The sequence below is a fragment of the Sminthopsis crassicaudata genome, chromosome 5, assembly GCF_048593235.1.
Source record: "Sminthopsis crassicaudata isolate SCR6 chromosome 5, ASM4859323v1, whole genome shotgun sequence".
Lineage (NCBI taxonomy): Eukaryota > Metazoa > Chordata > Mammalia > Dasyuromorphia > Dasyuridae > Sminthopsis > Sminthopsis crassicaudata.
The window spans coordinates 232,273,153-232,290,963 of record NC_133621.1 but is presented as its reverse complement, the minus strand read 5'-3'; the positions used below and the strand labels follow the sequence as shown (position 1 = coordinate 232,290,963).

Here is a 17,811-nt window from a genome sequence, read left to right as displayed (position 1 = left end):
AACTTTTTGAAGAGGGATTTTTGTTTGTTTGTTTGCTTGTTTTTCTAGTCTTATTCCTGACTTTTTACTTGATGTTAGTTCTGGGCTCTTTGAACTTCTGGGGGGATGATCTAGGTTGATCCTGTTGTTGATTTCTTGTATATTAAAAGTTGTATTATTCCCATTTTCAGGAAAAGCTCAGATTTAAGATCTGTCTGCAGGCTTTCAAAATGGGGTGACCCAGGACAAAGTCTAATTGTTATGCTCTTGATTTGAGTCTGCAAATTCCTGTCCTAATTTTGGGTCTGAACAACAAGACACTTCTGCTAGATTCTGCTACTATCAGCCATCTGGAAAATTCTTCAGGTTCAGAGTGACAAAACTATAGCTTCCTCTTTAAAATGGATTCCTTCTATAGTTATTCCTCTTCAGGCTTCAGACTGGACTAGATACTGAAACTAAGATACCTCTTCCCCATCTTGACCCTTTACCCCCATGCCTAGGAGGAGAACTATACCAATACTACTTTGTTCTGAACTTAATTTTTCTCTCAGTACACAACCTGGGACCCAGGACAACTCCTTATCCTCAGAGTGCCAGCACTGGGCACACATGTTCCCCTACATCTATTATTGGGAACTAGATACTGGGCAACAAAGCTACCAGATGGTGCCCAGTTCCTGTTGGGGTGCCTCCCTATGGGTACTGGGCCTCCTCTTGCCCTCATGCATAGCTTTTTCCTGCCAGTACAGGAAATATTCCCATTCATATGCCATTTGTAGTATCCACAGACCCCTCTGTCTCCCTGTGCAAAAAGAATCTTTGTGACTTTCTTGGGTTTCATCATCAGGATTTGGTCTTGTCCATTTCTGTTTAGAAGAGTTTGGGGATAGGAGAGGTAGAACTTGCTGTACAACTTCCTGCTATTCCACCAAATAGGTTTTGTCTTTCAGATTTATTTTTTACATGCAGATTTATATATGTCTTGTTTCTCCCATTTGAATGTAAATTCTTTGAGAGCAGGGATTATTTCATATTTTGATTGTGTATCCTTAGCTCTTGTCACAGACTCAACAGTAGTTATTTAATAGATGCTTAATAAATGCTTATTGATTTATTGATTGATTTAATTAGCCTGTCAGATTTTATTCAATCAGTTTTAGAGCTCCATTACAAAAGAGCCAAGTCACATGTCTTGAAGCTTCATAGATTCAAAGCATTTCTCTGCTAAAAGTCCCTAATAAAGTTTTAACATGTAAATGGCCTCAACCACAAGCCTTTTATTTTATGATACAAGTCTGTTTCTAGGATGGCTATAGCCAGATATTTCATCTGTACCATTGATGAAATTGTTAGTGATACAGCATTTTTGAAGCTCCATTATGGAGCTTTAACCAATGGTTAAATTGGTTGGAAATGTTTGTCTTTGGAAAGGAAAAAGGTTTTTTCCCTAGGATAAACCAATACTACTTCTTTTGGTTATTAGTCAGCTCCACTTTAGTGACTGTCTTCTGTTGGAGCTATTCAACATTCAAGTTTGTGTTTAAATTTTACAGCAAAGATTTTCAGGAGGCTAGTTTGTTTTTGATTTGGGAACCATCTTGAGGGGTTGTCTTTGGTCCCATCATAATTACAGGCAATCTAAAACTATATGTTAAAGGTAGACTTTCTACTCCTCCTAAACATTTCAAAACTTACTTCTCAACTATCATTAAGTTTCCATAGGTCTATGGCTAGACCAAGAAAAAGAATCTTCTAAGAGGATTAAATTACTTAAGCAAAAGCTGTGCTCATTTACAAAATGACTTTTTGAACAAGTAATTTATCTTCTAAAAAAAATCAAGAATTTGTGAACCAGGGCTTGTAGAGAATAAAAGTGAGACTCAAATTGACAAAAGTATACCAAATTATCCCATAATAAGACTCCTCTTCATAGCAATGTGTTTGTCTGTTTCCCTTGACTCCTTTAGAGTTAGTAGCAATTCAGTAAAAGTAAACTGAGGCACATTTTCCCCAAACAAGATCACGGTTTATTAACAGGGCATGAACCTCTTCATGCCAGCCTGATGGCTGCCTCAATTTCTAGCCAAAAGATGAAAAACTAAAGGTGCAATTCATTCTTATAAGCATAGAAAAAAGAACAAAATAGAGTAGGTGATAAAAATGATACAATTGCTTATTGAGTTGGCAATATCATGGGGATTAGGACCAACCATTGTTGTCTTGGGGGACTTTTTTGTGGACTATTGGGACCTAGCTGCTTCCTGAAACCATTGATAGTGGACCCCAGGAATGTAGACTGATAATGGTTCCTAGAAGGCTAAGACTACTTTAATTGGGCAAGGATAAGCAGAGATGGGACCAGATCAGCTTATTTGCTTTCAGAGATACAGATGTCATGGAGTTTCTCAGGAGCTGAAGTTATGAGGGCTAACAAACTTACTTATTACACTGCAAATGGTGCTAGGATAATAGTTCCCTTAAAATTAAGAGTGTTTTATGAAAGTACTGAACTTCAACACTTTAGCTCAATTTTTCTTTTAACAGTGATCGGTAGGGACAATAAATTGAGAGAAGGACTGAACTTTTGAACTTATGAGCTTTACTCAGAGACAAAGAAGAAGTTTAGATTTGTTATATGAGACTACAGAATAAAATCATTTACAGGATGGAATCATATATAAATTACAGGCTCAGACTTACAAAATATAATTACTTAAAAAGTCAAATCAAATAGAAAATGCATGATCAATGTATGATTTTTTTACACCTTCCATAAAGTAGCAAAGGTGGGAGGTGACCAGTGGTAGAAAGCTATTCTCTTATGTTCTTTTCTCCTTTCTCTTTCCTGTATGATCATCCTGAGAGTTCTCCCTATCATATAAAATTTATCCTTATATCACAGTATTACCCAAAAAAAGTAGACAAGAAATTTGTCTAAGAATTTTGCAAAAAATGAATGAGTTTAATTTCAGATCTCTGATGGCCAGTGTCCAAAAATATTATGTTTCGTTGCTCTTATGGAATTTTGTTTTACTTAACTATATATGTATTTGTTATAAAGATATTGTTTTTTTTTTCTTTTTTTTCCTGAAATGGAAAGGAGGAGATGAGGGGGGTGGTTTTCTTCCTCTGCCCCTTCCCCAAATAAAAAGAGAATAAAAGAAAGGTTAGAAGGAATCACAGACAAGCAGGGACTCTTTGAAGCCATATGTTGAATCTGTTATGTAATGTAAAAGAAAAGCAAGATTTGCATATTAGAAATTGGTATTTTCATGTATAATCCTATCCTGTTCTATAATGTATGTGGGAATGCTATTTCTTTTTTGGTGTTCAATTTCAGGATTAAAAAAAACCTAGTAATTATTCCTATTTCCTACTAAAAGTTACAAACTTTGAAGCAAAACAGAGAATATATAGTAAACAAAATTTCCTTATGTCTTTGTGTGGCAATGAATTGGTTCCATTTTAAGTGTTTATCTCCCCTGAATAGTTTCCTTTTTCTTCTTTTCAGCACTTTGTTAGTGAACGTAAATATGATGAGGATCTAGGACGAGTAGCCCGGTTCACATGTGATATTGACACGCTGAAGATGAGCATTGATTCATTTGGACAAGGTGAGATGGTGACTCTTGGTGCTGACTAGGATTGGTGATAAGAAAAGGACCTTCAAGTGGAAGGAGGGAAGGAAAGTCTAAAATTCTGGTTTCTTCCCTAAAGTTCAGTAATATAAGGCACTTAAATCCTCTTTACCTAAATTTCGTCATCTATAAAAAATGAGCTATGATGGTTATAGAATTTAGCTTGATGCAGTGGACAAAATTGAATTTAGACTCAAAGAAGTTGAATTTGAAACTTAGTCCTATTATGTGACCATGAACCTGTCATCTGTAAAGTGAAGGCTTGGGCTCAAGAACTGTTCCCAAACTAAACTCTAGTAAGTGTTTTTAGCACCTAATGTGAACATTTCTAGCTTTATAGATAGCATTCCTCTGATATTTTTAATAAATTTTATTTTATGCTGACAAGTCATAGAATTCTGTTTGTCTGAAGATCTTTTGGTTTTTTTTGCCTTAATAATAACTAATATTTCTATATTATCTCATAAGATCCTTACAACCATCTTGGCAGGTAAGTAAATGATATTATTATCCCCATTTTGCAGTTGAGTAAACTGAGGCAAAGGTAAATCACAGCTTGTGTCTGAAACCACATATAAACTCAGATCTTTCTGACTACTAAATCTAGTGATTTATCTGTTATACCACCTAATTAATCCTAAAGGTGAAATATTGGACCTGGGGCATTATTGAAGAATCAGTTATCTAAATCTGTAATCCTTGTTACTGAGGACTCTGAATCAGGTGTATTGCTTGAATTCAGGAGTTTTGAACTGTGGTAAATCTACTAAGTGTCTGACATTCTTGGAAGCAAGATCTGCCAAGCTGTCTAATGAGGGGCCAACTGACCCAGTTAAGAAAAATTGAGCCAATTAAATTTCTCATGCTGATCAATTATGAGATTAGACTTGTGAATTGCCATTGTACTTCCATCCTGGGAAAAATGGGGAGGCCCAATCTCACAGATCTTATTATTAATCCAGTATTGAAAACAAAAGTTTGGGAGAAATAAAATATTTATTTAGAATCTTCCCGGAATGAGATTATCTCTGTTTTACTTAAAACTAAGATTCATTTTTGTAAAGAAGGAAAGACTTTGGATTCAAGGAAGACATATGAATTGTGAAGGTTATTCACACCCAGCTTTAACTTCTTTGTCTTGTCCCTTCTTTATAAAAATATGTATTTTATAATGTTCCTTGCATAGGTACAGAATTATTTATTTTTAACATTTTTTTTAAATTTTGAGTTCCAGATTTTTTTCCTCCCTCCACTTCTCCCATTGAGAAGGCAAGTAATATATTGATTGTACATGTGAAGTCATATAAAACATATTTCCATATTAGTCATGTTCTTGCATAGGAACTTGAACAAATTGCTCCTGTACTAGAACTTAAGTCTACAGGAGAGGAAGAAATATCTGCCAAGAATCACCAGACAGCAGCAAAAGGAAGGTGGGAGGAAGGAATGCTCCTATTCTCATGTCATATTCTGGTCCCTGGAGATCCTCACAGCTTTATTATATTTATTCTCTACAGAACAGTGGATATGTTCATCACAAGACTTTCTTACCCATGCTTTTGAAAAGTATATGTAAGGAAGACAATTCAGTTTTTAAAACAATTATTAAATATCTGTTGAGAAAGAAATGAAGAAATTTTTCCTCAGGGGTCAGGGCTGTAGAATTTTTCCTTTAATACCTTAAATTGTATTTCCTGTAAAATGTCATCAAGCAGGTTTTTTCCCCTTAAACTTCTCATTGAGAAGTGAAGAAAGTGGAAAGGTTTATCATTCCTTGCCATTTAACATGAGCTGTCAATGTTTGCTTTTTAGTGTCCCATCCAAAGAACAGCTACTCAACCAGATCCCGGTGTAGCTCAGTTACATCTATGTCATTGAGCAGCCCCAGTGATGCAACTGTTCCCTCCAGTTCCACCTGTGCCTCTGCTCCTAGCCTTACAAATGACAACAAGAAAAATTCACCAGCAGGAGAAATACCTGCAGCCATAGCAAATCCCAGCAGCCGGTCTTACCAGCCTCATAGAGAGGTAACTTGATGTTCCCCATTGAGATGAGATGAAATGTCATTGTATTAAAATTGTATTAATATGCTGATAACTCAAAACAGCCCAGTGTTTAGCTTGATTTCCTTCTTCATACCATCCTGAACCCCTAAAGTTCCAAGTGGTTACAGAGAGAGCATTTGGTACATTCTCAGCCACTAGCCAGTATGGGTTACCTGTTGCCAAGTAATGCTGCATTTTTCATTTTGGCAGTCATTCTAGTTGTTGTGGGCTGAATTGCCCATTAATTACTCACAGTGGGAATTATGTACTGATCGCAAAGTAGACAGCACCACAAGTGGCAAGCCCACTAGAGAATAGTAAAAGACACCTTATTTTAATCTTTCTTCCTAAAAGTAGCAACTCCCTCCCAGTACACCACAGAAGCAGTAGAAAAAAAGGGAAATGACTAGAATTTTTTTAATCTTTTTTTTAATTAATTTTTATAATTATAACATTTTCTTTGACAGTACATATACGTAGGTAATTTTTTTTTTTTTACAACATTATCCCTTGTACTCCTTTCTGTTCAGAGTTTTTCCCCTCCTTCCCTCCACCCCCTCCCCTAGATGGCAGGCATTCCCATACATATTAAATATCTTATAGTATATCCTAGGTACAATATATATGTGTAGAACCGAATTTTTTTGTTGTTGTTGTTGTTGCAAAGGAAGGATTGTATTCACAAGGTAAAAATAATCTGGGAAGAGAAACAAAACAAAACAAAACAAAACAAAACAAAACAAAACAAAAAACCAATGCTCTCAGTTTACACTCATTTCCCAGTGTTCCTTTTCTGGGTGTAGCTGATTCTGTCTATCATTGATCAATTGGAATTGGATTAGCTCTTCTCTATGTTGAAGATATCCACTTCCATCAGAATACATCCTCATACAGTATCATTGTTGAAGTGTATAATGATCCCCTAGTTCTACTCGTTTCACTCAGCATCAGTTGATGTCTCTCCAAGCCTCTCTGTATTCCTCCTGTTGATCATTTCTTACAGAACAATATTATTCCATAACATTCATATGCCATAATTTACCAAACCATTCTCCAATTGATGGATATCCATTCATCTTCCAGCTTCTAGCCACTATGAAAAGGGCTGCCACAAACATTTTGGCACATACAGGTCCCTTTCCCTTCTTTAGTATTTTCTTGGGATATAAGCCCAGTAATAGTATGGCTGGGTCAAAGGGTATGCACAGTTTGATACCTTTTTGGGCATAATTTTTCACAACTCCACCAACAATGCATCAGTGTCCCAGTTTTCCCACATCCCCTCCAACATTCATCCTTATTTGTTCCTGTCATCTTAGCCAATCTGACAGGTGTGTAGTGGTATCTCAGAGTTGTCTTAATTTGCATTTCTTTGATCAATAGTGATTTGGAACACTCTTTCATATGAGTGGAAATAGTTTTAATTTCATCATCTGAAAATTGTCTGTTCATATCCTTTGACCATTTATCAATTGGAGAATGGCTTGATTTCTTATACATTAAAGTCAATTCTCTGTATATTTTGGAGATGAGGCCTTTATCAGAACCTTTAACTGTAAAAATGTTTTCCCAATTTGTTACTTCCCTTCTAATCTTGTTTGCATTAGTTTTGTTTGTGGAAAAACTTTTTGATTTGATGTAATCAAAATTTTCTATTTTGTGATCAATAATGGTCTCTAGTTCTCCTTTGGACACAAACTCCCTCCTCCTCCACAAGTCTGAGAGGTAAACCATCCCATGTTCCTCCAATTTATTTATGATTTCGTTCTTTATGCCTAAATCTTGGACCCATTTTGATCTTATCTTAGTATATGGTGTTAAATGTGGGTCCATGCCTAGTTTCTGCCACTAATTTCCAGTTTTTCCAGCAGTTTTTGTCAAATAATGAATTCTTATCCCAAGATTTGGGATCTTTGGGTTTATCAAACACTAGATTGCTATTTTTATTCACTATCTTGCCCTGTGAACCTAACCTGTGCCTCTGATCAACTAGTCTATTTCTTAGCTAATACCAAATGGTTTTGGTGACTGTTGCTTTATAATACAGATCAGGTACAGCTAGACCACCTTCATTTAAATTTTTTTTTCATTACTTCCCTTGAAATTCTTGACCTTTTTTTCTTCCATATGAATTCTGTTGTTATTTTTTCTAGGTCATTAAAATAGTTTCTTGGGAGTCTGATTGGTATAGCACTAAATAAATAGATTAGTTTAGGGAGTATTGTCATCTTAATTATATTTGCTCGGCCTATCCAAGAGCACTGAATGTCTTTCCAATTATTTAAATCTGACTTTATTTTTGTGGCAAGTGTTTTGTAATTTTGCTCATATAATTCTGACTCTCCTTTGGTAGAAATATTCCCAAATATTTTATACTATTGACCATTATTTTGAATGGGATTTCTCTTTGTATCTCTTGCTGTTGGATTGTGTTGGTAATGTATAAAAATGCTGAGGATTTATGTGGATTTATTTTGTATCCTGCAACTTTGCTAAAACTCTGAATTATTTCTAATAGCTTTTTAGCAGAGTCTTTGGGGTTCTCTAAGTATACCATCATGTCGGGAAATGACTAGAATTGAGATAGAGTAGATGGGAGGAAAAAGCAATGATTTGAAAGTTCAAATCAGACTCACAGTTCCATGAGGGGGGAATTTTCTCATTTAGATTGGAGGAAAATTTTAGAAACTTTTTTTAAAGAAACTTTTAAAATTAAAATCAGCATTATATTTTATTAAGAACTTAGAGCATATATAATATTCTTGGCGTCAAGAAAAAGAATTATTATGGATTCTAGTAGCATGATTTCATCTCAAGTCACAACAAATGTATTTCTTTGATAGTATTATTTTCATATCTTTCTGGCTAGAGAAAATGAGTTCAAGAAGAATATTTTTTGGGTAAAGAGCTTCCTCTTTAGAGATGGTAGGAAAAAACCAATGAGTATTCAGTTTTCATGGGTTTTAATGTCGTAGTTCAGATTGGAATAACTGATAAGTTTTCTACTTATAAAAATTTTGACAGATAGCTAAAGTCCAGCCTGGGAATTCCTAAGTAGAACCATCTAAGTAAAAGACACTTGTTCATGTTTATTTAAGCCTGTTCTCTTTGTTTCCCAGGCATTACAAGGGAATAGGAGAGGAGGACAAAGCTACCGTCCCCAAGGCCAAAGGTCTAATGGCCCCACGAACCAAGGGCGACATGACAGCATGGGCCGTTACCGAAATGGCTCATGGTATCCATCTGGGTCCAGGTATCAGAATGCTCCACAGTCTCCAGGAAACACAAATGAGCGAGGCCCAGCCCACTCAGCAGGGACCAATGGAACTGGAACCATCGTGGAGCCAAGCCAGCCCAGCCCCTCATCCAAAAAGGGGCGTTCAGGCCCAAATACCACTGAAAATAAGGGGCTTCCTCAGCGCAAGCCCAGGGCCTACCAGCCTGAAGCAGTGAACTCCTGAGGGGGATCCCATTAGGCTTCTTCCTTTAATGCAACTCAAATTGATAACTGGACTATAGGAAACTTGTAGTTAGGTTTAATAACAGAGAAGTTTACATTTATCATTTTTGTGCCACTCTAAACATTTTTTGTCTCTTCTTTCTTCCTCCCGTTCCCTCTTCACTTTTTTTCAGAAGGGAAGCTGTTTTCTTCCAGTCTGCTTGGTCATTTTCAACTGGGATCAAAGGCAGCTGCTGTTTGGTCTGCCTAAGGCAAGCAATTCCCTTGCCCAGTACCCCATGCCTTCTCATTTCTCTGTAGAGGCCTGAATCATTGATTCCACTTTGGGGGCTAGATTCACAAGGGTCCAGTCACACCTGGCCCTAATGTCTTTCTAGTCCAGGTAAATGGCACAAATTCCTCCCCTCCCCCTAGGGTTTCCTCTGAAGAATAGTTTTTGTAAAGGAGAGGCTATGATACATATACACATAGGGTTAGCTAAAGGTGCAAATACAGTTGGTTGGAATAAGCGGTATCTTGGGCATATTTGAATTCCACTGTGCTCCCCCAAAATGATAAGAGACCCAAATTGGATTTTCCATCCTGCTTGGCACTATAACCAATCTCTTTTCCAAAAAAAGTGAAAGCCTTTCTTCCTGTGATCTTAGACTAAAAACCAGAAGACTGATGGGAAGTCATATGAGCAAAGTTTAAAAAAAAGAAAAAAAAGTTTCCATGTTTTAATGGGGTTGGGTGGTGGTAACTTTTTTTCTCCCCTCTCCTAAATTTCATTCTGATCCTGAGCTAAATTTATAGCAGCATAATTAGCAGTGCTAATACAAGGTGTTACCCATCAAATAATTACTACTGTCACTCTTTATAGTTGTATAAATAAAAACAATCACATAAATGTTCCCACATTTGGTGCTTCATGACAGCAATCGACTTCATTGTTTCTCTTCAGACTTCTTAGAGTGGAAGACTTTTATATGATTTGTTCTAGGTTAAAATGAGGGTGTCTTATTCCCAAGTGATCTTATCATAGATGAAGGGCCAGATGGATCTTGGAGGCAAGGCAAGCCATCCCAAAGAAGTTAAGTTACTTGGCCAAGATAACACTGGAAGGATCAGGAGGAGAATTTCAGCCCAGGTTCTCCAAATTCAAAGCCAGTACTCTTCCCATGGTACCACATTGCCTTGTAATGTCCTGTTTAGATTAAAAACTAAATTAAAATGTGAAAAGTAAAATAAATCCAATTTTCTGTGTAAAAAAGAGTAAAGAAAAGTTAAGAATGATCTTTCAAAATAGAACTTAGCTTCTGCTCTTAATGAACTTGCCACCCTAATTGTAGGAACAACAAACAAAGATAGACACAAGGCATACCACCATTTCTCATATTCAATTACAGGAATAGTGAACATGAACTGTAAATATAACTATCCCTGCACAAGACATAAAGCCATAGAATCAGATCCTCCCAAAACCACAGTTTAAAAAGGATGGAGCTATCTTGTTTCCTTCAGTCTGAAAAATAAATTATAAGTAACCATCACACAGACCTTAGTAACCACTATGTTCTGTGTCCAGAGCTGGCTATTGGGATTGGGTGGGTGGTGTGTGTGCATGTTTGTATGTACATACTTAGAAAAGTCAGGGACTCCTAGATCCTAGGAGCACTGTCCTCTCCTAATGTTATACCTCGCTCTCCCTAAATTGTTCTGCATCAGTCTCCCTGGTAGCATTCCCCCACCCTTCCTGGCCATTAAGACTGAGATAATTAGGGCTAGAAGCCCTGACCACTAGCATTCCAAAGAGTCATGAACCTCCAGATGGCTTATCTAAGATATCTTCCACCTCAGAGTTAGTGTCTCCTAGACTCCCCAGAATTTATCAGAATTTATGATCCTTCCTTACCCCAACCTGTCAGAACCGAATTTATGGTCCGTTCCTAGAAGTTTCCACTCACTAGTGCTCTACCCTCACCTTGCCTTTGTTTCCCTGATGGCTGGAGCCCTGTAAGAGTCTATGGAAACCCTTGCTCCTTGCTAGCTGCTTTGAGACCAGAGTTCATTTCAATCCAGCCAGCTGGGGTCAATATCTATTTTGCCAATCTCTCTGCCTGAAGCCTCTAATACAATATTTTAAAAGTCTCTAATCTCTATCTTGCCTCAATTTCTCTGGCATTACACTACTTAAACTGTAAATAATCTTATGTCCAACTAATATAGCAGCCTGCTTTTATATGATTGTCAGTTTTAAAAGTCAATCATAGAGTCAGAACAAATCTTGAGCATTATATAGTTTTTATAAGATCACTACTAAGACATAGACAAATGAATGTCCATGCTTGTTGGGAGTTTTTTTTTTCCCCCCAAGCTTTTATGGTGAAATGCCTTTGTTCTGTTTAAATTTATTTCTTCTTTGAGGAAAAACTTTAAACAAATTCTGAAAAACAATTTAAAACTAAAACCTGGCTCATCTAATGTCACATACCTCCATAACTTTGCCCTCAGTTACCTTTTGGAAAGGAACATTAAATTCTTTTTTAAAATTATAATAGCTTTTTATTTTTCCAAATACATACAAAAATTAGTTTTCAACATTCACTTTTGGAAAAACTTGTGTTCCAAATTTTTTTCCTCCTTCCCCACCTCTATTTAGAAAGCAATCCCACTGCTTATATTCATTATATTGATTGAGTTTAATCAAATATAGGTTAAACTCATGCAGTTCTTCCAAACATATTTCCATATTCCTCAAAAAGCATTAAATTCTAAATGGTGTAAAACAGCATGTCCCTAAATAATGAAAGCAGATTCTTGGTACTACCCAGAATCCTTCCTTCCACAAGGGAAAGTAGAAGGCAATAAGCAATAACACCTTATATTACAAATAGTTGATCCTTACAATAATCCTGGGAAGAAAGTGCTATTATTAGTCCCATTTTTCAATTGAAGAAACAGGCAGTTAAGTGATTTGCTCAGGGTCATGGCTAGTTGAATGTGAGCTCAAATCTCCCTTACTCCAGACTCGGCCCTTGAGCCACTGTCCCACCAGCTATCTCCAGGAAACTTTGCCTTGATGTTCCTTTGTTGTCCACTACCCAGAGCCTAGAAAGAGTAAAACTTACTTTCAACAAGTATTTTTGTATTCCTGTCTGATATGCAGTCATACAGATATGAAAATTAAAAACTGAAAAGAGGTAAAATTGCATTCTAGGAATGGAGATAAGATTGTACAGAGGAACAGGTGAGAATCTGGGTACTTGTTATCTTCACAGTTCTGTGAAAGATGGCAGAGTGGAGACACGGGAAGAGGGAGATAGACCAACTGAGAGGAATGACCAGGTAAGAAGTGATGAGGGCCTCTACTGGAAGAATGATCTGATGGGAATGGTATGAAATATGTGGAAATAAAATGGACAATTGGTCAGTTGGTTGACAGAGGATGAGGAAGAAAAAAGTGTTGAGAATCAATTCAGTTGCAAACCTTGGTATAACATTTGACAATATGGAGAAATTTTGAGAGCATTAAAGTTTAACAAGATTAAGTTCTATTTTGGACATGTTGAGTTTGAAGTGCTATGGAAACGAAAATAACAGACAAGTTACTAAGGCTGGAGCTCAGAAGAAAGGTTATTAGAGCTAAACATACAGATCTGGGTGACGTCTGAGACCACTGGAGCTGATGAAAGTACAGAAAAGAGAAGAAAGCCCAGATTGGAGCCTATACCTCATATTAGGGTGTGACGTAGGCGAGAAAGAGCAGAATGAATAGTGAACAATAGTATCACAAAAGCTCAGGGCAGAGAGAGTATTTCCTAGGAGGAGCTAAATGATTATTCTATCTCCAGCTCAGTGGAAGAGCTGAATGTACATTTACTTGTATATATTTGAAGAGAGATATGTACCAGAGACTATGCTAGGATGCAAGTGCAGGGAATTTTAGCTTTTTGTGTGTGTCATGGCAATCTGGAAACTTAATGAACTCAATACTGTTAGGTATGTGTGTGTGTGTTTTTTTTTTAATTCATAATTGAAGAAAATGCTAAATTTCAGTGTATGAAAATAAAGATGATTTGTCCTCCCATTCAAGTTCAAATACTCTTGAAATGTACCCATATATCTCAAGGATCTACAGAAGTCCTAGTTAAAAATTCCTGCATCTAAGGCAATTTGGATCTAAATTCATGTCACTTTTACAGCATCCCCAAAAAAGGTCATAAGACCACTAAAGATTTCCATTAAGTAAGAATTTACTACCTCAGTGCAGCTTTTTGCATTTTCTGAATGAATTTGTTAGGGTTTTTTCCTTTGATCAAGCCTCCACCTGAACTTCAGTAGCTGCTTTTTATTCCTAGTTCTGCCTTCTAGTGGACAGTAAAACAAATTTATGTATTTCACATAGCAGCCTTTTAAACATGAAGACAACCATCTGGTTTCCCTAGTAAGAGAAGTTTTCTATTTAAGTTGAACACCTTGGAAGTTCTTCAGTATCTTGGCTGAGCTCCTCTGAACCATCTCTTGCTTATCTGTGTCCTTCCTAAAATTTGATTTCCAAATTGAACATGATTTTTCAACTGTGATTTGACCATAAAAGAGGACAGTGGGACTATTAATAAAGTTTACAAAAGCACTTATATTATTATCTCATTTGATTCTCATGACCACCTTGTGAGATAGATGCTATTATTCCCATTTTATAAATGAGGAAATTGAGACCTAGGTAAGTTGTGACTTGCCCAGAGACACTGTTAATACGTTTCTGATGCAGGATTCAAAGTTGGGTTTTAAAATTTCAGTATTCCATTGTAATACCACAGTATTAACTTCCCTTAATCTAGGTACTGCTCCTCTCATTGCACTTGTTCTTTTGTCCATTCCTTTGTTTGGCTGATATAACAAACTATTGATAAGCTACTAAAACTTCCACTTTTTTCCCGTGAACTTTCTAGTGATGCTGCCTTCATTTTATACTGTTGAAATTGACTTTAAACCTAACCTAAGATTTTACATCATCCATTTAAAATTTTATCTTTTAAGCATTCATCGTAATTGGATTGGGCCAGCATTCTAGGTTGCTGAAATATTTTTAGATTCTGACATCAAATGTGCTATGTGAAAATCTGATAATCATGTCATCTATGTCACTGAGTAACAGATCAAGAAAAAGAGCCCTTAAACACACCACTAGAGACCCTCTTTCCAAATTGATAAGACCACTGACTTCTCAGAGTTTAGTCATTTGAACAATGTTAAATCTAACTACTACCATCTAATCCTTCTTTCCCCCATCTTTTCCCCTTTCTGGATAAAGGGACACATTGCTTCATCTTTTCCCCAAAGAGAGTATGAGAGGCTTTGTCAAATGCTTTGCTAAAGTAATACCCATAATACTTTACTGATCCTAAAAACACAATATCCCTAGCCGCTCTCTCATACTGCACATACTTTCCTACTTTTGGCTCCCACATACCAGGATCAGTCAGGAAGGAAATGGACATGTTTCTAAATGAGCCTCACTGCCAATTCCAGTACCTTCCTGTACACTTACACTAAGTGATCTCTTTTTCTCTGAATTTCCAAATATTTAAATGTTACAAGGATCCAGATTCTAGTGGCAGTTATGTTCCAATCCTAAAACAATTCTCCGTCTTTTCTGGAGCTCTGGATTAAGCAAATAGTCTTCCTTTCTATCTTTATAACACCTTCCTTTATACTTCAACTTTACATATTGCTGATTTCCCAGTTGATCATCTTCCTCAACTTGTGATCTATACTTTCACTCTGTCACAGATAAGGATGGTCTTAGCCTAGATCTTATCCACAAGTAGTATACCTCCATCATCTTTAAATCAGTTATTCCTTTTACCATAATAACCTATTTTACTGTCTCTCTATGGCTTACCCATCCTAGACCTGCAAGTTATAATGCCTTGCTCTCTCTTTCCTCCCTTCAAAATCTTGACCTTTTAGTTAACCAGTCAACTTTATGTTGTTATCAACCCATGAATCTCTTGCCTAATTCTATCACTGATCATCCTTTTCAAGTCCCAATAGTTCCTCTGCTGCATACAAACATGCCCAGATTTTCCTCATCTATAAATAAACTTTTACTTGATGCTACCATAATTTCACATCCTCGTGTCTTCTCCCTTTAGGCATACTATGCCTCACATGTGCTAGGGATATAAAAGCACAAGTGAAAAAAAGACCTGACTTCAAGCAATTAATATAACTAAGGAAGACATTTCCATGTACAAACAAATGTGAGAGCACACATTTCCATGTATGCATAATGGGACTATGGTGTTGCCCGCAGTCACCAGTGGGTCACCTATCAGCCTGCTATGTAATTGATGACTATATCCGTTCTCATGACCCCTAATTCTGGAGTAATACAGGGGTATGTTTGGATGCTTCTTCATAAATTACTAAATTACATCATCTTTCTTAGTTAGTTCAGAGCCCCAATAACAATTTGTTGTTCATTTAATAAACTAGAGAAATGTCTTTCCCAAAGTCTGGAGACCCATATCTCCTCATAACCCTTAATCTTCTATAAGTAAATAATATACAAGTTACTAGATATAGACATGTTAACAATTCAATAACATCAATAACACAGACATAATTATTTACAATGTGTTATCTGTGAGAATGATCACAGCCACAGTTACCTCTAACCTTCACTTTACCTGCTGCACACAACCTCTTCTAAAAATAGTTCCACCTTTCATTTTTCTCAAGGTTCCAAGCAAAATCTCCTCTCAAGAATGCTGTTTGTCCTCATCACAGAAAAAGGTTAAAACAGCTTCATCAGTCAGTATTTACTATGTACCCGACACTGTTACATACTGAGGATGCAAAGAAAAAAAGTCACTGCCCTCAAGGAGCTTACATTCTAATGGAAGAGACAACATGTAAGTAAATCCATATGACAGAAGAATATTCCTCCATCTCTTTCCCTATGTCCTTAGCTTCTCTCTAGCCATGACATAAAAACAGCATCTTCAGCTTTTCTCACAAGTCTCTTCTAAATGACAGTTTAAAAAGGCCATGTCCACATCATTCCATTTGGCTCTTAAAGCCACAGTGATGTTACCATAGCTTCTGTAAGAGAAGCTTTTGAAATAGGTGTTAAATAGGAGTATGCAAAATAGTTGCAAGTTAATTTTGAAGGGGAAAGCACCAACAGATGAGAAGATCAAGAAAAACTGTATCTAGAAGGTAATACTTGAACCAAGTCTTAAAAGAAACTACAGATCTAAGGGAAAGGGATGAAGAGAGAATACACAGCTAGTACAAAAATCTATAAAGATGGCAGAACCAGTGTGCCATTCATGAAGATTAGTTCAAGAAGCTAATTTGGCTACTCCATAGTGTGCATGAGGGCATTACACTATGTAATAAATCTGGAATGGCAGGGAGACTTTTTCCTCAAAAGAAGTATTTTATTTTTCCAAATACATGTAAAGATAGTTTTCAACATTAATTTTTGTAAGATTTTTTCTAAATTTTTTCTTCCTCCCTTTCTTCCCCCCTCCCTAAGACAACAAAAAATATGATAAAGGTTATTATTTATTTAGTTAGTTTTTAGCAGAGGCAATTGGAGTTAAGTGACTTTCCCAGGGGTCACATAGCTAGGAAGTGTGAAGTGTTAAGTGTCTGAGGTTAGATTTGAACTCAAATCCTCCTGACTTAGGGTTGGTGCTCTATCCACTGCACCACCTAGCCATAAACATTTTCTTTAAACATATTTCCATATTTGTCATATTGTTCAAGAAAAAAGACCAAAAGGGGGAAACCAAACCACAAAGAGAAAAAGCAAACAAAAAAATTGAAAATACCATGTTTTGATCACATTCAGTCTCTATAGTCAGTCCTCTCTCTAGATGTGATCTATTGAAATTGTCTTGAAATACCACATTGCTAAGAAAAGTTAAGTCTATCATAGTTGATCATATAATCTTGCTGTTACTGTGTATAATACTCTGGTTTTGCTTACTTCACTCTGGTAAGCCTTTCCTAGCGTTCCTGAAACCAGCCTACTAACTATTTTTTACAAAACAATAATATTCCAATAATATTTTATTCATATACTATAATTTACTCAGTCATTCCTTAATGGATGGACATACACTCAATTTCTAATTCCTTATCACAACAAAAAGAGCTGCTACAAACATTTTTGCACATATGGGTCCTTTTCCCTTTTTTATGATTTCTTTGGGATACAGACCCAGTATGCTGGATAAAAAGGTTTGAAAGTCCTTCAGGCATAGTTCCAAATTCTTCTCCAGAAAGATTGGATCATTTCACAAATCCACCAATAATTGTCCCAGTTTTCCCACATCCCCTCCAACATTTGTCATTATCTTTTCCTATAGTCTTAGTCAATCAGATAGGTATAAAGTGGTACCTCACAACTGTCTTTATTTGCATTTTTCTAATCAATAGTGATTTAGAGCATATTTTTCATAACACTGCTTCCTCTCTAATTTTGCTGCATTGGTTTTGTTCGTGCAAAATTGAATTCCTCCCTTCTCCAAAGATCTATCAGGTAGACAATCCCTTGCTTCTTAAAGTACATTTAATATCACTCTTTATGTCTGAATCATGAATCCATTTCAATCTTATCTTGGCATAAAGTATGAGATGTTGGTCTATGCCTAGTTTCTGCCACACTATTTTCCAATTTAAGGGA

The 17,811-nt window shown here is 36.3% G+C and overlaps 1 protein-coding gene across 2 annotated transcripts in view; it reads left to right on the top strand.

Moving 5' to 3' along the window:
* SPATS2 (spermatogenesis associated serine rich 2) overlaps positions 1-9,833 on the top strand; it is a 171,539-nt gene extending 161,706 nt beyond the window's left edge. For both annotated transcript variants that reach the window (XM_074270471.1, XM_074270470.1), the window contains 3 exons: positions 3,494-3,596; positions 5,433-5,647; positions 8,785-9,833. In XM_074270471.1, the coding sequence (XP_074126572.1) occupies positions 3,494-3,596; positions 5,433-5,647; positions 8,785-9,126 (660 nt within the window). In that variant the 3' untranslated portion in view covers positions 9,127-9,833. The remainder of the gene's footprint in view (positions 1-3,493; positions 3,597-5,432; positions 5,648-8,784) is intronic.
* Positions 9,834-17,811: the final 7,978 nt, after the last annotated feature.